The sequence below is a fragment of the Rhincodon typus genome, chromosome 3, assembly GCF_021869965.1.
Source record: "Rhincodon typus isolate 14 chromosome 3, sRhiTyp1.1, whole genome shotgun sequence".
Classification (NCBI taxonomy): domain Eukaryota; kingdom Metazoa; phylum Chordata; class Chondrichthyes; order Orectolobiformes; family Rhincodontidae; genus Rhincodon; species Rhincodon typus.
This window is the reverse complement of record NC_063334.1, coordinates 119,592,416-119,616,456: the sequence shown is the minus strand read 5'-3', so window position 1 is coordinate 119,616,456 and position 24,041 is coordinate 119,592,416. Positions and strand designations below refer to the sequence as shown.

At 44.5% G+C, this 24,041-nt stretch overlaps 1 protein-coding gene across 1 annotated transcript in view; it reads right to left on the bottom strand.

The window, feature by feature from the left end:
* The window catches only part of LOC109938430 (probable ATP-dependent RNA helicase DDX60), a 144,997-nt gene that overhangs the window by 18,937 nt on the left and 102,019 nt on the right, over positions 1 to 24,041 (bottom strand). The window contains exons 27-32 of the mRNA XM_048594078.1: positions 21,118 to 21,270; positions 18,955 to 19,059; positions 17,775 to 17,975; positions 15,677 to 15,781; positions 11,746 to 11,887; positions 3,710 to 3,831 (exon numbers count right to left, since the gene is read on the bottom strand). Of these exons, the coding sequence (XP_048450035.1) occupies positions 3,710 to 3,831; positions 11,746 to 11,887; positions 15,677 to 15,781; positions 17,775 to 17,975; positions 18,955 to 19,059; positions 21,118 to 21,270 (828 nt within the window). The remainder of the gene's footprint in view (positions 1 to 3,709; positions 3,832 to 11,745; positions 11,888 to 15,676; positions 15,782 to 17,774; positions 17,976 to 18,954; positions 19,060 to 21,117; positions 21,271 to 24,041) is intronic.

Genomic DNA, 24,041 nt, shown 5'->3' with positions numbered 1-24,041 from the left:
TGTTATCTAAGTTTGAATGTTGGCCCTTTTTTCAAAGGCAATGGACCATATAAATGGGGAAATCTTGCTAAAACTATACACAGCACTAGTTAGACCACACTGGAATGCTGTGAACAGTTCAGGTCTCCTTATAAGACCATAAGACATAGGAGCAGAAATTAGGCCATTCAGCCCATCGAGTCTGCTCTGCCATTCAATCATGGTTGATAAGTTCCTCAACCCATTCTCCTACTTTCTCCCCGTAACCCTTGATCCCTTGGACAATCAAGAACCTATCTATCTCAGAGTTAAATGTACTCAATGACCTGGCCTCCACAGCCTCCTGTGGCAGTGAATTCCATAGATTCACCACTCTCTGGCTGAAGAAGTTTCTCCTTATCTCCATTCTAAAAGGTCTTCCCTTTACTCTAAGGCTGTGCCCTCGGATCCTGGAAAGACATACTAGAATTGGAAGCAGTCCAGAGAAGGTTCACTAGGCTGATCCCAGATATGAAGGGACTGTCTCATTAGAGGCATTGAGTAGGTTAGATGTGTACTCATTAGAGTTTAATGGAATGAATGGTAATGTTATTGAAATATGTAAGATTCTTGGGAGACTTAAAAAGGATAACTGTGGAAAGATTGTTTCTCCTTGTGGAGAGAGGGTCATCTCAGACCAAGAGGCTATCATTTCAGACAGCGATGGAGAGAAATTACTTTTTTTGATTCCACATCACAGTGGGTGTTTGTGGATGTGGTGCCAATCAAGCGGGCTGCTTTGTCCTGGATGGTGTCAAGCTTCTTGCGTGTTGTTAGAGCTGCATCCATCCAGGCAAGTGGGGAGTATTCCATCACACTCCTGACTTGTGCCTTGTAGATGGTGGACAGGCTTTAGGGCAAGGCTTTTCTCTCAGAGGGTGGTCAATCTTTGGAATTCTTTACCACAGTCAGTTGTCAGCATTGGGTAGTTAAGTGTTTTCAAGGCTGAGACAGATGGATTTTTAATCAGAAAGGCAATCAAGGATTATAGGGAACGGCAGGAAACTGATTATCAGATCATTGATGATCTTATTAAATGGTGGAGCAGAATCGATAGGTTGAATGGTCTACTTCTGCTCTTACATCTTATGGTATCAACTGCACACAATATTGTGTCTCTCCAATGCTCTATGCTCAAACCCTCTTATATTAAAGGCCAACATAGCAGTTGCTTTCCTAAAGCCTTGGAAAACCTGTATGTTGGAATCTATAGTGAAGGAGCAGACCATCAAAAAAGAATCAGTTTTCTGAAGTGGAACCCATGTTTGATAAATCAATTACCACTGTTCAAACGTGTAACAAGCAAGGTGGATAAATGGAACCAGTAGGAGGAGTAGATTTGAATTTCCAAAAGGCAGTTGACGAGATATCAGACAAAAAAGCTTTTGATAGCGAATCTGATCTATTGGCATGCATAATTAGAAATGTCACATAACATAAAATAGAGACTCAGGCCAACTGGGGAATTTATAGGATAGCAAGCTTGAATGAGTGGAGAGCTACGTGCAAATATTAAGGCAGAGGGTAAAACAACAGAGGAGAAATCAACTCTTTGTTTTCAAGAAAACAAAGCCTTTTCTTTTGAAGACCCACCACCAAAATTAACTGATTGAAACAACTAAGTAGTAACAATTAATAAGGACTGCTCATCAGGGGCAGAATGTTTAATTGTTCTGTTCAGAGATGTGTCTTCACACTTTGGAACAGATGTGACTTGAACCAAGGTCCCTTGGCTCAGAGGTAGGGACACTAACATTACACCACACAGACCCTTCAAACTGCAATTTTTTTTTCCCTCCTACCCCCTCAAAATGAGATGGGTTTTAATGATGATTACATAGCTAGGGCAGTGACATTCCCATTACATTCCCACTTGCCCTCAGATCCCAACTCTTACACTGTGCTCCTAAATAGCCAATTTCTTTATCCCATCGCCAACTCACTCATGGTATTTTTTTCCATCTATTAACCACTGCCAGTAAATCACCCCCATTTTCCAATTTAATCCAAAACCCGTTAAGGGTAAGGCACACCACCGAAGATGAGGGAGAGTTAGGTAGATAGGGGGTGGAATACATCAGATCCCAACTACTTTTTTTAATTAGAGATAGTAGGAACTGCAGATGCTGGAGAATCCGAGACAACAAGGTGCAGGGCTGGGTCTAGGCCTGAAACGTCAGCCTCTCTGCTCCTATGATGCTGCTTGGCCTGCTGTGTTCATCCAGCCCTGCACCTTGTTGTCTCTACTTTTTTTAATTCATCTCAGGATATAAGCATGTGGGCTAGACCTGTGTATATTCCCCTCTCCGAATGCCCAGAGGGCAGTTAAGAGTCAATCACATTGCTGTGGGTCTGGAATCACATGTAGGCCAGACCAGGTAAGGACAGCAGTTTCCTTCCCTAAAGGACATTAGTAAACCTGATGAGTTTTAGTGATAATTGACAACTGTTCCATGGTCATCACTAGACTTTCAATAACATGTTTTTATTGGATTCAAATTCCATCATCCCATCTCATCCCATGGTGAGATTTGAACCCATGTCTCTAAATGTTATCTGAGTCTCTGGACTAATAATCTAGCAATCATGTCATTAGCCCATTACCCCCACCAGAGCCAACTCATTTAATATTTTTTGGTTCAGATTTCACCTTTCTTTAACTTCAAATTTCATCATTTCCCAGGTGAATGTCAAATCCATGTTCCCACAGAACATCTTCTGGGTGGTCTGGAGTACTAGCTTAGTGATGTTACCACTGCCTCAGTTCTGGAAGCCCAGCTGTCTGTCTCTTTTTTTTTTCTTTTCAATGTCCAGAAGTACTCTTACACAAGCTGAACGTCGTTTCTTCCCCATCGCCAAATCATGTTTTGTTTTTAAATTAACCACCACCAGTAAATCAGTCATGTTTCCCAATTGATTAATTCACATTCAAAGCCCCTCAAAGGCAATGAAAGCCATCAAGGATGAGAGGGAGGTAGGGAGAAGGGCAAAGAGATAAATCAAACTGGAGTTGGACGGTGGGAGTCATCCCAGCTCTTAAAGTTCAACATGCAATGAGCTTAACCTGCTCCCGATCAACTCCAGAGCTGTTCTGCTTGACAACTAAAGGACCTGCATCTCTAAAGTGGCATGGCACACGGTACCCAAATGAGGGCTGGGGAAAAGTCTTGTGTGAAGAGCCCCTCACTTAGAATCGTAGAATCATGAAAGTGCAGAAAGAGGCCATTTGGTCCATTGAGTCCACACTAACCCTCCAAAGGCATCCCACCCATATTCAGCACCCCCCCACCACCCTATCCTCATAACCTTGCATTTACCACGGCCAATCAACCTAGCCTGCACATCCCTGGACACCATGTGCAATTTCCCATGTCCAATCCACCTAGCCCACACTCCTTTGGACTGTGGAAGGAAACCGGGGCACCCAGAGGAAACCCACGTAGGCACGGGGAGAATGTGCAAACTCCACGCAGGCAGATACCCAAGGGTGGAATCAAACCCAGGTCCCGGGTGCTATGAGGCAGGAGTGCTAACCTCTGAACCACCGTGCTGCTTCTCTGATATGGAAGTCTTCGAGCCCACAGGCAAGCTTGGCCTAATTTCTGGTCCTTCTGTCAAAGAATTAGTTTATGAAAATGGTAGAGGAACGTAGGTATGGATTTTTAGCCACATTATCACGCCCATCACTCACCTTTGACTGATCAAAAGTAAGGTTCTCTTCTTCTAAACAGGGTGGTAGATATCTCCTTCCAAATAGGTTTGCCAGTATGAGAACTAAGGTCTCCATCACGTCCTCTGAAAACAGCTTTGAATCTGTTCATAGGATTAAATAGTAATCTTTTTAGTTGGAAGCTGCTAACAGCGCAGGTTGGTGTCACATAATCAGTGAGACATCCAATCCATTGATTGATTGATTGATTGATTTTTTGTCACTTGTACCAAAATACAGTGAAAAGCTTTGTTTGCAAGCGTTGCAGGCAGATCATAGTAGCAAAGAATGTACAGATCAAAAAGACTTAGACAATGGCATACAGGCTACATTGCTAGGCAAGATCAACGTTAGCATGACCAAGTAAGAATTTGAAGAAGGATGATATCAAATGGAAAGAAAATGTATACAATGTTGTGAAGTTTAGCAGTAGCTCAGCAATCCAGAAGGACCCTCACCAACTTCTACAGATGCACCATAGAAAGCATACTGTCTGAGTGTACCATAGCTTGGTATGGCAACTGCTCTGACCAAACTGTAACAAACTACAGAAAGTTGTGAACACAGCCCAGACTATCACATAAGCCAACCTCCCATACATGGACTTCACCTTCAATTCTCGTTGCCGTGGAAAGGCAGCTAACATCAAAGACCCCTCCAAACCTGGTTGTACTCTTTTCCAACCCCTTCCATCAGGCAGAAGATACAAAAGCTTAAATACACGTACCAACAGATTCAAGAACAGCTTCTTCCCTGCCATTATTAGACTTATGAATGGAGCTCTCAAATTTCAAATCGAAAGTTGATCTTGCTTTTGGGCATCTCCTGTGCAGCCATAACCCTGTATGCACCCTATAATCTGTATGTCATTGTATGTTATAATCTGCCTGTACTGCACACAAAACAAAACTTTTCACTGTACTTATATACATGTGGCAACAATAAATCAAAAAACAAAATAATAGTTTTAGAAACCAGCAAAGGATGATTAAAATATAATAAAGAGGGAGCAATAGGGGAGAAAATCAACAAGGAAATGTGAAAATAGAAAAGAAAAAGTTCTACACCTAAATAAAAAGGAACAGAATAGTGAAAGTGAGAATTGGTTCCTCAGGAGCTAAGCCTGGGGAATGAATAATGAAAGCAAAGAAATGGCAAAGGTTTTGAAGAGGCATTTTGTATCTATTTTCGTAGGAGAGTGGACAAAAAAATTCCAAAAATAATGGAAAACCTTAGATCTTAACAACATCTGCCTACCCACAACGCAAATTGAAATGAGGCAAGAAATTCTCAAAACTATGTAGAGTAACTCAAGCATCCTTATTTCGGTTCAATTTCTAATCCTCACCAATACATGTCAGTATTTTGATTCTCAATAATGATCTGACATTTGTTCAACCAGTCTTTTGAACAGCATTCAGAAAGAAATAGTCAACAAATAACACCAAGAAAAAATATTTCAGGGATATGAGCAAAGCACAGGCTGAATGCGGCAAATGGGATAGCTCTTTGGGTGAGCTGTTGGGCTGAATGGGCTCTGTCTGTGCTGTACTACTGTATAATACTATGATAAAGAGATGCTTGAGTCTGCATTCTATAGATGAATAACTTATACACTCAAGTAAACTTGTGTAAAAGCCAACCCATAACCTACATCCACAAAATCTTTAGTTCTTTGCACCATGTATGTATAACTCAACACCAAACTTTTGACTCCAAAAGCTTTTCTATTTTGGATATGTTGTATGGGTTTTACAAGAGGGCTAGGTGGAAACAATCCACTGGGCTTTTCAGCAATTTTTCTCTGGCTGTTGAAATGTCAGACATACTGGTATGTATAATACAGAGTGGAGCTGGAGGAACACAGCAGGCCAGGCAGCATCAGATGAGCAGGAAAGTTGATGTTTCAGGTGGGGACCCTTCATCAGAAATGGGGGAAGGGGAAGGGAGCTCAGAAATAGAGAGAGGAAGGGTGGGGCTGGGGAAGGTAGGTGGGATGGTGATAGGTGAGTGCAGGTAGGCAGTGGTGGGGATTGGTCAGTGAGGTGGGAGGAGTGGATAGGTGGGAGAGAAGATGGGCAGGTTGTGTCAGGTCGAGGAGGCGGGCATGAGAGGGAGGGTTAGTCATGGGAGGAGGCCAGGGGTGGGGAGATTTTGAAGAAACTGGTAAAATCCACGTTCAGGCCATCGGGCTGCAGGCTCCTGAGGCGGAATATGATGTGCTGCTCCTCCAGTTTGCGGGTGGCCTCATTGTGACACTGGAGGAGGCCCAGGATGGACATGTCGCCCAGGGAGTGGGAGGGGGAGTTGAAGTGGTTCGCGGCTGGAAGGTGTTGTCGTTTGTCGCATACAGAGCACAGGTGCTCTACAAAATGGTCTCCGAGCCTCTGCTTGGTCTCACCAATGTAATGGAGGCCACATCGGAAGCAGTGGATGCAGTAGACCATGTTGACGGATGTGCAGGTGAACCTCTGTCTGATGTGGAAGGTTTGCTTTGAGCCTTGAGTGGAGGTGATGCCCCGGGTGTAGGGGCAGGTGTAGCACTTCCTGCGGTTGCAGGGAAAGGTACTGGGGGTGGTGTGGTTAGTGGGGAGAAGGGGACAAGGGAGTCGCGGAGTGAGCGGTCCCTATGAAAAGCAGATGGGGTGGGGAGGGAGATATACCTTTGGCTGTGGGGTCGGATTGTAGGTGGCGGAAGTGGCGGAGAATGATACGTTGGATACAGAGGTTGATGGGGTGATATGTGAAGACAAGGAGGATTTCTGTCTTTGTTTTTGTTGGTGGGAGGGAATATGAGGGCAGAGGTGTGGAAAAAACACAAGAGATGTGGTTGAGGGCATTTTCAACCACCGAAGGGGGGAAATTATGTTCTTTGAAACAGGAGGACATCTGGGATGTTCAGGAGTGGAACACCCCAACTTGGGAGCAGATGTGGCGGACGCAGAGGAATTGGGAATAGGGGGTCGCATTCTTGCAAGAAGCTGGGTGAGAGGAGGTGTAGTCTAGGTAGCTGTGGGAGTCGGTGGGCTTGAAATAGATATCAGTTTCCAGGTGGTCACCAGAGATGGAGACAGAGAAGTCCAGGAAGGAGAGACAGACATCAGAGATGGTCCAGGTGAACTTAAGGTTGGGGTGGAAGGTGTTAGTGAAGTGGATGAACTGTTCGAGCTCCTCGTGGGAGCACGAGGCGGCGCCGATACAGTCATCAATGTAACGGAGGAAGAGGTGGGGTTTAGGGCCAGCGTAGGTACGGAAGAGGGACTGTTTCACATATCCTACAAAAAGGCAGGCATAGCTTGGGCCCATGCGGGTACCCATGGCCACCCCCTTTGTCTGTAGGAAGTGGGAGGATTTAAAAGAGAAGTTGTTAAGGGTTCAGTTAAGTGGATGAGGGCATCGTTAGAGGGGGACTGATCAGGCCTGCAGGAGAGGAAGAAGCGGAGGGCTTTTAGGCCATCTGCATGGGGAATGCAAGCATACAGGGATTGGATGCCCATAGTGAAGATGAGGTGTTGGGGGCCGGGGAATTAGAAATCTTGAAGGAGGTGAAGGGTGTGGGTAGTCTACTGGACGTAGATGGGGAGTTTGTGGACCAAGGGGGAGAAAACAGAGTCAAGGTAAGCGGAGATAAGTTCAGTGGGGCAGCAGGCAGAGACAATGGGTCGGCCAGGGCAGTTGGGTTTATGGATTTTGGGAAGGAGATAGAAACAGGCGGTGCAGGGTTGGGAAATGATGAGGTTGGAGGCTGTGGGTGGGAGGTCACCTGAGGTGATGAGGTTAAGGATGGTTTGGGAGACGATGTTTTGGTGGTCAGGGGTGGGGTCATGATCAAGGGGGCGGTAGGAGGAGGTGTCAGAAAGTTGGTGCCTGATCTCGGCTATGTAAAGGTCAATGAGCCAATACCACTACTGCGCACACCCCCCTCCCCTTATCTGCGGGTTTGGTAGTGAAGTTAGGGTTGGAGTGGAGGGAGCGGAGGGCTGCACATTCTGTGGGGGAGAGGTTGGAGTGAGTGAGAGGGGTGGAGAGGTTGAGGCGATCAATGTTGCGTCATCAGTCGGAGATGAAAAGATTGAGGGAGGGCAGGAGGCCTTGGGGTGGTGTCCAGGAGGATGGGCTGTGTTGGAGGCGGGAGAAGGGGTCTGCAGAGGGAGGGTTAGGTTCGTAGTTAAAGAAATAAGTGCGGAGGCGGAGGCCGCTGAAAAACTGTTTGAGATCCAGGCGTGAGCGGTATTCATTGATGTTCAGGTGGAGGGGGATGAAGGTCAGTCCTTCGCTGACGACTGACCATTCATCCTCAGTGAGGGGGAGGTCTGGGGGGATGGTGAATACCTGGCAGGGTTTGAGGCTGGGGCTGGGTGTTGAGCTGGTGGCTGGGTTGGAACTGGGTGTGGAGGCAGAGTTAGTGATGTCATCAGCAATATCAGCGGCGGGTACACTCTCAGGCTGGTAGGTACACCTGGAATAGCCATTCCATGCTGAATCCAGGACCATGGCCAGCAACCTGGGTCAATGTCATTGCCAGAACTTCAGAAGCTCCAAAAACCCAGCGTGGAACTCAACCCCCTCAAAAGTATTACGCTTACAAAGGACACCCCCTGTGCCTATAAGTCAGTCTCAAACATGCAAATCTTACACAACCACATACAGTAGTTATGTCACAGAAACACAAATTTGCTATTTTGCAAATGAAGGCCATTTTATTCATCATGTTTGTTTGTTGTATAAGCCACATCACCAAATGACAATCTCCTGCTTGTCCCCCATGTCTCTGCACCAAATAATATCCAAATTTCTATCCAATACCCCTCTTGAATGTCTCAATTAAACCTTTCTCCACCACACTTCCAGGCAGTAGGTTCCACACCCTGCCTGCTCACTGAGTGAAAAGTCTTTTTCCTCACATCATTTTTGCTTCTTTTGCAGATCACTTTAATGCCCTTTTGTTCTTTTACAAAAGGGAACAGCTTCTCCCTATTTACTCTATCCAGACCACTCACAATTTTAAAATAGTCTATCAAATCTCGTCTCAGCCTTCTTCTCTCCAAGAAGAACAATCCTAACTTTTCTAATTCATCTTTGTAACTGAAGCTTCTCATTGATGTAAATCACTTCTGGACGCTCACCTATGCAACTCTTACACAAGCACATGCAGTAGTTATTTCACAGAATCACAGATTTGCTATGCATTCACATCTTTCTTTTAGTGTGACAATCACAGTGGAACATAACACTTCAGCTGATGTCCAACAAATGTCTTGTACAAGTTCAACGTCACCTCCTTGCTCTTATACTCTATGCCCCTACTATTAAAGCCCAACATACGCATATACCTTATTAACTGCTTCGAATTGTTTAAATGCATTTTGCAAAAGGGCAATGTTTCCACTAGCAGGAGAGACTCAGATCCAAGGGTAAAGCCTCAGAGTAAAGGAACAATCCTTTGGAATTGGGATGAGAAGGAATTTCTTCAGTTAATCTGTGGAACTCGTTGCTGCAGAGGGCTGTGGGGGCCAAGTCATTGATTGTATTTAAGACAGAGATACATAAATTCTTGATTAGTAAGAGGATCAAAAGTTACTGGGAGAAGATAGGGGAATGGGGTTGAGAAAAATCTTAGTCATGGTCAAATGGCAGAGCTGAGTTGATGGGCCGAATGCCCTAATTCTGTTCCTATATCTTAGCACCTTAATAAAACCAGAAAAGTAACTCTTAAGCTATGGGGAGATAACAGGGCAGCGTGGAATTAATTGGTCAGCTCTTTATAGGAGCCAGTAAAGCCATGATGGGCGGTAAGACTTTGTCTGTTGTGAGGTTCTATGATCCTTTAAGAAGTCCTGGGTGTTTTGGTCTAGATTTTGAAAATTCCAATGACTTTCAGCTTTCAGTTTCAGCTTCCCAGGGGCATCCATATTTATCTTTTGCCATGACCCTTTGTGCAAGTGACTGGGAGGCTGCCATTTTGGCTTGATTTCTCGAGTCATAGACAGCACCATCTGGCATCCTTTAAACAAAGCTGGAGGAGACAGATCAGAGTGAGGCACCAAATTCATCCACATTTCAGCTCAGCGTCCGGATCAGAAAGGAAAGCAAATAAGAAACAGACAGTCTTTCATAAGCAAGTGCGAAACAAGGGAGTTATCCTATCAGGAGGACTCTGGTTGTATTGTAGTGACAAAACCAGCTGAAAAACAGGGTGAAGCATCAGGAGACAATTACTGAGCCTTCAAGCACACATTGTTGTGTTGGCATGTTGTGCATCTATGCATCTCACATTCCCAAAAAGGAATGAGCCTCTGGAAAACATCACTGCGATGTGTGTGTGTGTGTGTGTGTGTGTGTGTGTGTGTGTGTGTGTGTGTGTGTGTGTGTGTGTGTGTGTGTGTGTGTGTGTACGCATCCTGTGTGTGTGCATGTGAGCATGTAATGTGTGTGTGTGTGTTCTGTGTGTTTAATGTATGTGTGTGCCTGTTTGCGTGTGCGTGCCTGTGTGCGTGTGTCTCTATGAGTGTGTGTGTGTGTGTGTGTGTCTCTGTGTGCGTGTGTGTGTGTGTTCTGTGTGTGTGTCTGCGTGTGCGTGTGTGTGTGTGTGCGTGCGTCTGTGTGTGCGTATGTGTCATGGCACTGGGTCTGCCCTTCCTGACTAAGACAGAGATCACAACTGATTGAATGAGAGATAGTAGGAACTGCAGATGCTGGAGAATCTGAGATAACAAGGTGTAGAGCTGGATGAACACAGCAGGCCAAGCAGCATCAGAGGAGCAGGAAGGCTGACGTTTCGGGCCTAGACCCTTCTTCAGAAATGGAGGAGGGGAAGGGGGTTCTGAAATAAATAGGGAGAGAGGGGGAGGTGGATAGAAGATGGATAGAGAAGAGGATAGGTGGAGAGGAAACAAACAGGTCAAAGAGGCGGGGATGGAGCCAGTAAAGGTGAGTGTAGGTGGGGAGTTAGGGAGGGGATAGGTCAGTCCAGGGAGGACGGGACAGGTCAAAGGGGCGGGATGAGGTTAGTAGGTAGAAGATGGGGGCGTGGCTTGAGGTGGGAGGAGGGGATAGGTGGGAGGAAGAACAGGTTAGGGAGGCAGGGACGAGCTGGACTGGTTTTGGGATACGGTAGGGGGAGGGGAGATTTTGAAGCTTGTGAAATCCACATTGATACCATTGGGCTGCAGGGTTCCCAAGCGGAATATGAGTTGCTGTTCCTGCAAGCTTCGGGTAGCATCGTTGTGGCACTGCAGGAGGCCCAGGATGGACATGTCGTCTGAGGAATGGGAGGGGGAGTTGAAATGGTTCACGACTGGGAGGTGCAGTTGTTTATTGCGAACTGAGCGTAGGTGTTCTGCAAAGCAGTCTGTTTGGTCCGTGCAATCTCCTGGACTGAATTCTATTTGTCTGGTGGTAGTTCGGATAGAAATTCTCTGGATTTAATTTTTCCTTAAATGGTTTTGGTTTTCCCCTTTTCTTGTGGGAAGTTACATGGCTGGTGGAGGAGTTTTCAGCCAGGATACGCAGACCCTAATGATGGTGAAACAGCTTTGAGGGGCCATTTGAGCTCACTCCTGGCCTTATCTTTCAATATTCAGGAATATTTCTTCCTGCTATGCAGAGTCTTGTTTGACTCAGTCTCTAGCACTCATGCCTTTTGCTGAACAGTGAACGTGTTCACGACTTGTCCAGCTACTTTAGCGCTACTGCTGTGGGAATGCTGCATTGCTGAAGGCACTTAACCACACTTCAGGTCAATGTTATCTATTCTGCAGCCTAATTTGAAGGATGGGGGGAGGGGTAGGGAACAGATTCTCAGCTCAGTCACTCTTTCCATCCTTTTCCCATCGGGGATCAGATGTGTCACAGAGTCCTTAAAGCACAGCAGGAGGACATTTGGCCCGTATGATTGATGGAGGCCTCATTTCACTCATGCATGCAGGATTTCCACTTATGCGCCAGCCACATGGTTCTTCAGGCCAAGGAGCCCTTGCCCCATCCCAGGAATTTACCGGCAAATGCTTTCAACTCACTTCTTTTCAGAGGCCGACAGATTTTGTGCAGCAGACCTTCCACCAGGAAATGGATGAAGACAAAGTTGGCTGGTTCATGATAATGTATGTGCATCACCAGGCCTGCAAATCCCTGAGGCTGACACTCTTGATCCAGATGGCCCTAGAGTGACCAATCATTGAATTCAGTTAGCATCTTGTTTTACTCTTTAGCTCAAATTACAGTATTACTATTCACTTTAAACATAAGTTTTCTCTGATTAAAGAGAGAAAGACTTGCATTTGGACACTATATCCTAAAACACTTTACAGCTGAAATCGTAGAATGCCCTACAGTGTGGAAGCAGGCCATTCAGCCCATCAAGTCTACACTTAATCCTCCAAAGGGCATCCAACCCAGACCCATCCCCTTACCCTATCCCTGCATTTCCCATGGCCAACCCAGCTAACCTGCGCTTTGGACTGTGGGAGGAAACCACAGCACCCAGGGCAAAACCGCACAGACATTTCCACAGACTGGAATTGAACACAGATCCCTAGCGCTGTCAGGCAGCAATGCGAACCACTAAAACACCCTTTTAAAGTATTGTCCACAGTGTAACGTAATAGCCAGTTTGTGCACAGCAAGCTTCCGCATATATTGTTTGCATATTGCTTGCGGGAACTGGCTGAAAAAGCTGCCCTCTGTTGCCTGAGAAATATTGACTGGTTGGGGCACCAGGGGTAATTTCTCTCAAGTAGAGCCATTGATCATCCATTTCTGCTTTCATTTAAATGTCCCAATCAATGCAAAGGAGGGAGGTGATGGTGATATGACATTATCACTGGACTCCTAACCCAGGGGTCCTAGCTAAGGGGACACGGTTCAAATCCTACCACTGCAGATGGAGAAATTTGAATTTTGGGGGTCTGTTGGCTGGGGTGCATAGTTATGCCAACTGCATGGTTTTAATTCCCATACCACCTCAGGCTACGATCAAGTTCCGTCTTTCAATCTCTCCTGTCGGCTCAGTTGTGGGGACCCTCAGGTTAAACCATCACCAGTCAACGATCTCTCTCTCTCCGTCTCTCTAATGGGTGACCAGCTGTCTGAGACTATGACAACTTTACCTTTTACTGCTACATGCCGAACAGTCAAAAGTGCTGTCTTTCAGCTAAGGTGCCCAATCAAGGCCCTACCTACTCCTCAGAGGGATGTAAACGATCCCTGGGCTACTGTTTGGAAGAAGATTGTTGGAGTTCCAAATCCACGCAGCAGCCTGACCTCCCCACCCTCACTGGACCAATATTTAACCCTCAAACAATATCACAAAAAGAGATTAACCTATCATTGATCACGTTGCTGTTTATGGAAGAGTCAATAAATGTGGGAGCTGGAAAAATCACAGCAGGTCAGGCAGCATCTGAGGAGCAGGGAAGTCAGCTTTTCGTCAGGACTATCTCCAAACTGCTGTTTGTGGAAGGATTGATTGGTTCTATTCTACTTGCCTTAACTACTCCCTGCACCAGTGAGATCCACTGCTCTGTCGATAATAAGATTTCTCTTGGATTTATTAATTATGACTTGATGGAAATTAGGAGCAGCCATTCGGCCCTTTGAACCTACTCCACCATTCATTATGATTATCCAACTCAGTACTGTGTGCCCGCTTTTTCCCCTTTCAGTCCTTTACTCCCTTTAACCCCAAGTTCTGTATTCAATTCCTTCTTAAAATCATACAATGCTTTGGCCTCATCTGCTTCCTGTGGTTGTGAATTCCACAGGCTCAGCAACGCCTGGGTGAAGAAATTTCTCCTCATCTGTGTCCTAAATGGATTACCACATATCCTTAGACTATGAGCCCTGAATGTGAATGCCCCTGGAACATGTTCTTGCATCTTACCCTATTTTGTCTTGTTGGTATTTTATACTTTTCTGTGCGATTCCCCCCTTCATTCTTCTGAAATTCAGAGAATATAATTTGAACTGATTTAACCTATTCTCATACGTAAATCCCACCATCCCAGGAATTATTTCACACCGAAATGTTAATCCTGTCCTGTGTAACGATGCTGCGGCTTTAAGAGGTTATTTTGCCCATTTTTTAAATCGAGAATTTTGAGTACAGAGGTGCCAAGTTGGAAAGCCAGTAAAGTAAACAGCTTGTGAGGCCTTAGCACTTTTTCTAAAGTTGGAACAATAGATGCATCATGGTTGGGTGTACCCAGCTTTTAAAGAATGGGATTTCTAGATTTTTTCTTTTAGCTTTTAGCTTCATCCTCTCCCAGTTACAGCTAGAAGCTGGGATTTCTCTCTGCTGTGAGACAAATCTATTTTTCCAAATTTTCCTTTTATTGCCAAGAGGTGTGTTTATAGAGTCCCTACAGCTTGGAAACAGGCCATTCAACCCAACAAGTCCACACCAACTCTCCAATGAACATCCCACCCAGACTAAACACCCCCTCCCCCATCCTTGTAACCCTGCATTCCCCAATGACTAATCCACATAATCTACACATCCCAGGACACAATGAGCAATTTAGCATGGCCAAACTACATAACCTGCACATCTTTGGACTTTGAGAGGAAACCAGAGCACCCAGAGGAAACCCACGCAGACACAGGGAGAATGTGCAAATTCCATACAGACAGTCACCTGAGGGTGGAATCAAACCTAGGTCCTTAGCACTGTGAGGCAGCAGTGCTAACCATTGAGCCACTGTGCCACCCTGGGACAGTGCTATGTTGGAACAGTTAACTAGTAATAGGTACTATATCTATTGTTTGGTCAAGTTTTCCAATAGAGTTAAGTTATTCTAAATTCCTTTTCTTTTCATTGTATTTTAACTATTGTATTTGAATAAATTGTGTTTTACTTAACGTCGAGTAGTTTGGCCAGTCACATTGCATCTGGAACACAGCACTTCACATCTACCTTTAAAATATGAAGAAGTTAAGATCTAATCTACTTTCTTAAAATCTTTTGAGGGGGTCTGGTCTGGTCCATAACACCTGTCACAGGATTTGTAATGGTGTTGTGCAAGTATACGCACAGTTTGGTCAACCCTACAATGGTGCAAAGATTGGGGTTTGGAAATGGTGTAATGTCATACATCCATCAATGTGCCAATTACAGCATCACTTTCTGATGTAACTGACAAATCCAGATTAAGTTTAACTTTTGAAAGCGGATTTCCCTCTTTGGAGGGAGTTGAGAGGTAATTTTACTATCACCTGGAAACCCTTGGAGCTGATACCATTCCCTCAGCTGTAACTTCACGGGAATGTTATAGGAAGGATATTTTTAAGCTGGCGAGGATTCACAAGAGATTTACCAGGATGTTGCCAGGAATGGAGGGTTTGAGTTATAATGAGAAGCTGGATAAGCTGGGACTTTTTTTGCCGGAGCATAGGAGGTTGGTGTGTGTGTGTATGTGTGGGCTGGGGGGGCGCAGTGACCTTATAGATGTTTATAAATCGATGAATAGATAAGTTGAATAGCAGGAGGCTTTTCTCTAGGCTGGGGTAGTTCAAAACAAGGGGGCATATTTTTAAGAACGAGAGGGGGATGATTTTTAAAAAATGAGGGGCAATCTTTTCACACAGGCAGTGCTTTTACTTGGAATGAATTTCCAAACATAGTCATAGATGTGGCTACAGTTATAAAGCATAAGAGACTTTTGGATAGGTGCATGAATAAGAAATGTTTGGAAGGATATGGGCCAGGAGCAGGCACGTGGGACTAGTTTAGTTTGGGATTATGATCAGCATGGACTGGTTGGCCCGAAGAGTGTGCTTCTATGCTGCATGACTCTATGGCTCCATAAGTGAGGAGATTGGGAATTTAGGTATACTTCCAGCAATGGAACACCAGGAATTGGAAACAGCGTCCTAACTATTTGAGCCAGGATGTTGCAAAAACCTGGGAATTCTCTTGACATGGTAGATTAGATGTGACATTGATCAACTCACTTCTCTAAGCAGAAACTGCAGAGAGAACAGGAAGTAGAATTTAACAATGTTCTGCTTTTTGGGTTGATTGAAGGTCATCATGGAATGTTGTAGGGCTGAAAGTACCTGTTAAGACAAAAGATTATTTTAAAAACAAACTTGGTAAGATAAAGATTGCATCAATGAAGAAGACATCCTCTCATTGTTTCGGCAGCTTATTCCATTCATGACCTCAGCCCACTTACTGCCTTGTCTTGTCCTCTCTCTCAACTCTTGTCTTCTCTCTGTTCCCCTTCCCTGTCCTCCATCCACCTATCTCCCCAACTTCCTCCCGTCCTGCTCCTCATCCACAGCCATCCTTTCCTTCTGAGAAACGCACTCACATTCAGACAGCAATTCTCATTCTCGCCTTCACTCTCAACTATTAGGTATCAATGAACGAAAGAGAGAAAGAGCGAGAGAGAGAGAGAGAGCATGCGAGAGAGAGTGAGAGTGAAACTGAGACAAAGAGAGAGAGAAAATTGAAACTCCCTCCCTGACAGCATTGTGGGTCAACCTATCCTATCCTACACAACAGGGATAAATATAATTGCAGGTGTTTTGAAGATGTTTAGTTTAATGGCATCCAAGACAGTGCTGCAGAATTAACAAAGATAACAGACTATCAACATTGAAATGCAGAGAGGTAAAATGTGCTGAGAATTAGCTTGATTAGTCTAGATACAGTAATCACAGAAAGCAGAATTACTTCACACTAATGCATAGTGGTGGGTCACAAGGGGTACAGATTCAAATTGTCATCACAACATAGAACGGGAAAAGAGTTGTTACATTTGTGCAGTAACTTTTCAGGATTGCAGTGTGTTTTCATGCACTTTATAGCCAACGAAATCCTTTCAAAGTCTGGTCACTGTTGTAACGCATGAAAATGTAACAGCCCACAGCAAGGTCCTCCATAGTTTGTTGTGTCAAAATTCTGGAATTCCCTCCTTAAGGGCATTGTTGGTCAACCTACAGCACGTGGGCTGCAGCATGTTTAAGAAGGCAGCTCACACTAAAATAACTCCACCGTCACCAAGTCACCGTTTATCTACATGTAGAAAGCCTTGACACTGCTACAGCTCCCTCAGAGCAAGCTCTCAGAGTGAACAGGATCCCTAAAACTCCTGTTCTTATCTGTCAACCAGGGCTCCCTGATTGGACCGGATTAACATCCCCAATCAGGGAACTCACATTCTGTGGTGTCCACCTGGCTGACCTTGTAACCATCATTACAACCACCAGCTTTTCAATGGGCAACTGGGACTGGGCAATAAATGCTGGTCTAGCCAGCAATGCCCACATCCCATGAATAAATGTTTTAAAAAGGAAGTATAAGACTCAATCACTCGCTTGATGGAATTAGATAGGAAGAAAGAAAGGAACATATGGAGCACAGAAAGGTCATTCAGCCCCTGAAAGCTGTCATTCAACACAGTCGTGGTTGACCTGCAGCTTAGCTCCATCTGTCCATCTCGATTCACAGCCCTTTGAGCTTGGCCTTATAAAAATCCTTCAATTTCACCATTGCAATTACACAATAATTACAAAAGGGGTAGGAGCTTAATATTACAACCAGTCCTGACGTTGTCTTCATCTTCTGCACAAGTGCTAAACTCTTGTGAATACCACATTGCCTTAAACCTCATTCACTCAGTAAAACAACAATTTGTACTTATGTTATCTTTTACGCAATATATCATGCTAAGTTGCTTCACTGGAGTAGAAACAAATAGAATTTGGCACCAAACCACACAAAGGGAGTAAGAATCTCAAAACAGGAGTGAGATGGTGAGGTTTAAGGAGGGAATACAGGGCTTAGTGTTCGAGCGAAGTTGCAAAGGCAAGACGATCTAAAACAGAGATACTTGAATTGGAAGACTGCAGAGATGACGGAGCTGTGATTGGGAAGAGATGGGGTGAAGCCATGAAGGGATTTGAAAACAAAGAGAATCATAAAATTGAGGTTTACTGGGCAGGGACCAGAAGCATGACTGATCAATTGGATTTGGTAGCAGCAACGCAGAAAGGGAACAGGGAGAGGACATTGACAGAAAGAGAGAAGCAATGAGCAAAGTACCTTGGCCTGAGCATCAATCTTGTCATCGGCCCTAGCTGCTAATAACATGAGGCGGAGCACAAAGGTTATGCTCAGGGGGAACTGGCCCTTCAGTTGAGGGACGTTAGCTTTTATCAGTCGTTGCACTTTAGGCAAAGGCACGTTCAGAAAAATAACCTTCCCGAGATTATCCATACCACGACGCCCAGCTCTTCCTGACATCTGGAAAGTGAAGAAACACAATTAAATTTCAAACTTAGGCTGTGAGTCAAGTAAAGTCTTGATCATAGAGGTTTGATGTCTGTAGGTACGGTTTTGCATCTGTAGATGCTGACTGTCTGTTATCCTTGGCTGGACAATCCAGACTAGGGGTCATAGAGCTAGGGTAAGGAGCTGGCCGTATAGCACTGGGATGAGGAAAAATGTCATCACTCAGAGGGCTGTGAGTCTTTGGAATTCTTGACTCTCGAGTGCTGTTGATATTCAGTCGGTCATTCAGTAGCTCAGTCATTGATTCAGTCAGGTGATCACAATGGAAGACCCCTAGCATTAGTCCAGACATTTACCCAGTGGGAAGAGGTTATCAGGGTAAAGGAGAGATCTCAGGGCCAAAAATCTATCAAGACATTTTAATGGGGAAAGTCAGGGTCAGGGAGGATCAATGCCACCTGGTAAGACCCAGAGAAATCCTACACTATTATGATTAATTCCAGGGCCCCCATATTTTCACATTGGGCTGCACTAGGGATCCATATTGGGCTCAGGACCATGTTCTATCTGACAACCCTCCTCCCCCCACCTCCCACGTAGAAAGTATCAGTCTTAGCCTGCACAGTTAGGGGAGTCAACGGCGTGGTCACTATCCCAGCATCCCTGAGGCCTGGCCAAATTCTTGGCGGGGAGGGGGACATGTTCAAATCCCACCAGAGCAAGTGGTGAAATTGAAATAACAAATTTGGAATATTTTAAAAAAAAATCTAGTGACACCATTAATGACTGTTGTAAAAAATTCTAATGTCCTCTATGGAAGGAACTCTGCTATCTTTAGATAGTCTGACCAATGCAGTTCTCTTTTAGCTGCTGGCAAAGCAATTGGGAACGGGCAATAAATGCCCACAAATGTTGGCATAGCCAGTGATTCCCACAGCCCATGAAGGAATAAAAAAATTATAATTATTTGACCATAATCTGTATCTCCTACCTGTCTGTAACTGAGGGAATCCAGGTGCACTGAATCTTGAAGAAAGACAGTTGTCTTGCATGGCATATTAATTCCCAAAGCAAGTGTTGATGTGGAACTAACCACCTTCACAAAAAAAAAAGAAACAGTTTTAACCATTTTCACTGATGTGAAAATTTAATCAACAGCTTCAGAGAGCTTTCTGCGTATGTGGCCATTTTCATCTATAAATTTCAACTATTTCAGATGATTAAAAGTGTTCAGAGGCAATTATTGGCTTTCTTGAAAAATAATTATACAAAAGTTGTCCTGATTGCCAATAAATGTGCAGACAAATAACTATTATTGTAAATAGCTACACATAGGCTCAGTGTCAACTATGTGATGCAAGGTATCAGTGAATTCAATTTTCAATGAAAACGATGGGCCAATAGTCTTTTCACACACTGGGTAATGTATTCTAATATCCCCTAGTCTTGCACCTTGCCCCTGTGACACCATTTTCTTGCACTCTCTTCATGAGAAATTCACATGTCTTGAAGGATGACCTTATTCAGACTTCACTTTCACAAGAATAACTGATGGGTACATGTTTCGTAATTTTTAGCAACTCACAACAACTCTGATGCAAGTCACTACTAAAAATTAATACCACAAATTAACCATTTCCTTGTACTTGATCCTGTTCAAATTTTCCCTAAGTTTTGTCATTCTTGATACCTGACAATATTTCATACATTGTTTAAGGAATAACGGTAAGTTTTATTTATCGGTCAGTCAGGCTAGCAGTTAAAAACATAGAAATAAATAAGGTTGACAAACAAGGAAATACTGACTCTTCCGACAAACTGCCTCATGCTATGGTTCCTCGGGTATCTGTATTAAACAACAGTCATGATCCTCGAGCAGGCAGAGGGGCTGAATGGCCTATTCTTGTTGCTATTTCATATTACGGTCTTCTTCCATCCCCCAGCCTCACCTCCCCAGCCACCTCCCCACAACCAAATAATCTCCTGGGAGATGTAAACATTCCGAAATGGCAGCAGGAATGCCAATGCTTGGCCACATGCCTCCCCACAGCGAGACAGACAATATACTTCAGGGACTGACTCTGAGCTGGTAGGCCATAGCCAGTGTAAATAAAGTGCAACTTGGCGATGGATACTGACTTCTGTGCAGTTATTTCACACACAAAGATCACAAATTATCCTCTAGTCCACTCAGGTGATTAAAACCAACCCAGGGGATCTCACAGACCAAGGCATTCACCACTCTGTACGATGCTATCATTGCCTCTTTAAGAAGGCAATGGCTGGACTGTTAACTCAGAGACCCAGGCTATGTTCTGGGGACCCGGCTTCGAATCTCTCCATGGCTGATGGTAGAATTTGAATTCAATTAATCAAAATCTGGAATTAAGGATCCAGTGATGACCAAGAATCCATTGCCGATTGTTGGAAAAGCCCATTTGGTTCACTAATGTCCTTTAGGGAAGGAAACTGCCATCCTTACCTGCCCCGGCCTACATGTGACTCCAGACCCACAGCAATGTTGGTTGACTCTTAACTGCCCCCTGGGCAATTAGGGATGGGCAATAAATGCTGGCACAGCCAGCGATGCCCACATCCTGTAAGCGAATAAAGGAAACCAGTCCAATGTTATCCTGAATGCAATGGAGAGTTAGCAACCGTCACAGAACTAGCAGATCATTTCAGCACTCACCCATACTACTGGGAAAAGAGGTCCTGCTCCCAATTAATCCTCCTCTTAGATGGGTTTGCTCTCTCAACAGGGGGTCAATGGTATCATGGTGCTGCCACTTGGCTCTAATCCAGAATCCCATGCTAAGGTTCTGGAGATAGGGGTCCAATCATTTCCAAATGATGAAGATTGAATTCAATACAAAAATAAAATCTGGAATTCGAGGTAAACCCAATGGTGACCATGTAACAATCTGGTTCACTGATGCTCTTTCAGAAAGGAAATCTGCCATCCTTATGTCACCTGGCCCACAGAAATGTTGTTGACTGTTAATAAACGCTTGCCCAAATGGTGACATCCTGTCCTAAGCACAAATGAAAATGAAGCCAGTCTGTCTTCAGCCTGTTAACCTGATGGCCATCTACAGCCCATCAGCACAAGAAAGGTTTTGAAAAACTGCAATATTAAATAATATTTACTGACCTTGATATAGCCTCGCCTGAACAACATCTCAACAGTTTGTTTGATCCGGTTATTCAGGGATCCATGATGACAACCAATTCCCCGCATAAGCATTGCCCGAAAGTGCCCAGAAAAGTTTGCTTTCCGCATACGGAAGAAGATCTTATTCCGGAACTGCAAGAATAAAAGTGGAATTGTTTGATTAAATAAAAACCGAAAGAACTGCAGATGCTGTAAATCAGGAACAAAAACAGAAGTTGCTGGAAAAGCTCAGCAGGTCTGGCAGCATCTGTGAAGAAAACAGAGTTAATGCTCCTGAGGAAGGGTCGCTAGACCCGAAACGTTAACTCTGATTCTTTTCTTCACAGATGCTGCCAGACCTGCTGAGCTTTTCCAGCAATTTCTGTTTTTGTTCATTATTTGATTAAACTTTGTTATTTAATTTATTGTTTGTTCTCTGTCCACTCCTCCACTGTCTTGGTACCATAAAGTTCCAGATCATCTCCCTGTTTCATTGACTCCTGTTCTTCTTGCTAATTCTATGGGCCTGAGATCTTGTCACAACACACTCAGGAAACTATCCGGGGTGCTCTCCTTGAAATGTTTCACTTCTTTTACCTCCACTGGTTGTTACTGCACCCTTGGTGAGGCTAAGACTTTTGAACCTGCCAAATCATTTATAAGAAATTTGATTCTTTCTATAGGAATTTGCATTAATACAAAATTATAACTTCTCCATTGAACAAAGTCACTCTTTAATACAACCCTGCATAGTGATGCATTTTTAAATAGAATCATCTGGGATGTGGGCTGGCCAGCATTTCTTGCCCATTCCTAGTTGCCCTTGAGAAGTTGGTGGTGAGCTGCCTTCTGGAACCGCTGCAGACCACCTCCTGAAGGTTGACCCACAATGCCATTAGGGAGGGAATTCCAGGATTTTGACCCAGCGACAGTGAAGGAACAGCAATATATTTCCAAGTCAGGATGGTGAGTGGCTTTGAAGGGGAAATTGAAGGTGGTGATGTCTCATGTATCTGTTGCCCTTGTCCTTCTGGGAAGTAGTCATCATGGGTTTGGAAGGTGCTGTCTGAGGATGTTTGGTAAATTTCTGTAATGTATCTTGTAGATAGTACACACTGATGCTACTGAGTGTTGGTGGTGGGGGGAATTGATGTTTGCGAATGCGGTGCCAATCAAGCGGGCTGCTTTGTTTTGTGTGGTGTCAGGCTTCTTGAGTGTTGTTGGAGCTGCACTCATCCAGGTCTTGTAGATGGTGGACAGGCTTTGGGGAGTCAGGAAGTGAATTACCTGTTGCAGTATTCCTGGCTTCTGGCCTGCCCTTGTAGCCACTCTGTTAACGTGGTGAGTCCAGTTGAGTTTCTGGTTAATGGTAACCCCCAGGATGTTGTTAGTGGGGGATTCAGTGATGGTAACACCATTGAATGTCAAGGGGTGGTGGATAGATTGTCTCTTATTGGTGATGGTCAGAGCCTGGCATTTGTGTGGCATGAATGTCACTTGCCACTTGTCAGCCCAAGCCTGGATATTGTCCAGATCTTGTTGCATGTGAAATGGACTGCTTCAGTATCTGAGGATTCACTAATGGTGCTGAACATTGTACAATCATTGGCGAACATCCCCACTTCTCACCTTATATGATGGAGGGAAGGTCATTGATAAAGCAGCTGAAAGTGGTTGGACTGAGGACACTACCCTGAGGAACTCCTGCAGAGATGTCCTCAAGCTGGGATGATTGATCTCCCACAACCACAACCATCTTCCTATGTGTCAAGTATGACTCCAACCACCAGAGAGTTTGCCCACTGGTACCCACTGATTCCAGTTTTACTAGGGCTCCTTGATGCCACTCTCAGTCAAATACAGCCTTGACGTCAAGGGCTGTCACTCTCACCTCACCTCTGGAAATCAGCTCTTTTGTCCATGTTTGAACCAAGGCTGTAATGAGTTCAGGAGCTGAGCGGCCCTGGCGGAACCCAAACTGGGCGTCACTGAGCAGGTTATTTCTGAGCAGGTGCTGCTTGATAGCGCTGTTGATGACACCTTCCATTACTTTCCAAATGATCGAGAGGAGACTGATGGGGCGGTAATTGGCCGGGTTGGATTTATCCTGCTTCTTATGTACATGACATACCTGGTCAATTTTTCACTTTGCAGCATCAAGTACCTCCAACCATTTCTTGATATCACGTGGAGTGAATTGAATTGGCTGAAGACTGGTATCTGTAATGCTGGGGACCACTGGAGGAGGCCGAGATGGATCATCCACTCAGCACTTCTGGCTGAAGTCTGCTGCGAATACTTCAGCCTTATTTTTTGCACTAATGTGCTGGACTCTTCCATCATTGAGGATGAGGATATTAGTGGAGCCTTCTCTTCCAGTGTGTTATTTAAACCTGATTCTGGTTTCTAATTTCTGTGAATGCCTCTAATTACTATTTTATCATCAATTAATTTGTCTGAAAGACAAATCATATCATCAGCCAATACCAGTCACTGATTTGGTCCAGTGTCTCTTAATACCAGAACAGAAATTGCTGGAGGAACTCAGCAGGTCTGGCAGTGTCACAGGAAAGAAAACAGAGTTAACATTTCAAGTTGAGTAACCCTTCCTCAGAAGTGATCACAGCTAGGAAAATGTGATATATATACAGTGAATGCAGGGCTTATGGGGAAGGAGTATGACTGAAAAGCCAACATATAGACACTCTTGCAAGAGATGGGCTGCTACTGGACTGAAGTTTAAGGAAAAAAGTTGGATAAGCGGTAGATGTGGCAGTGGGGGAGCATTTCAGTGAGAGTGACCATAATTCAGTAAGGGTTTAAGGCAATTATGGCTAAGGACAAAGATCAATGAGAAATAAAGGTTCTGAACTGGGGCAGACAAATTTTAATATCAAAAGAAGGATCTGGACTTGCCACTTTAA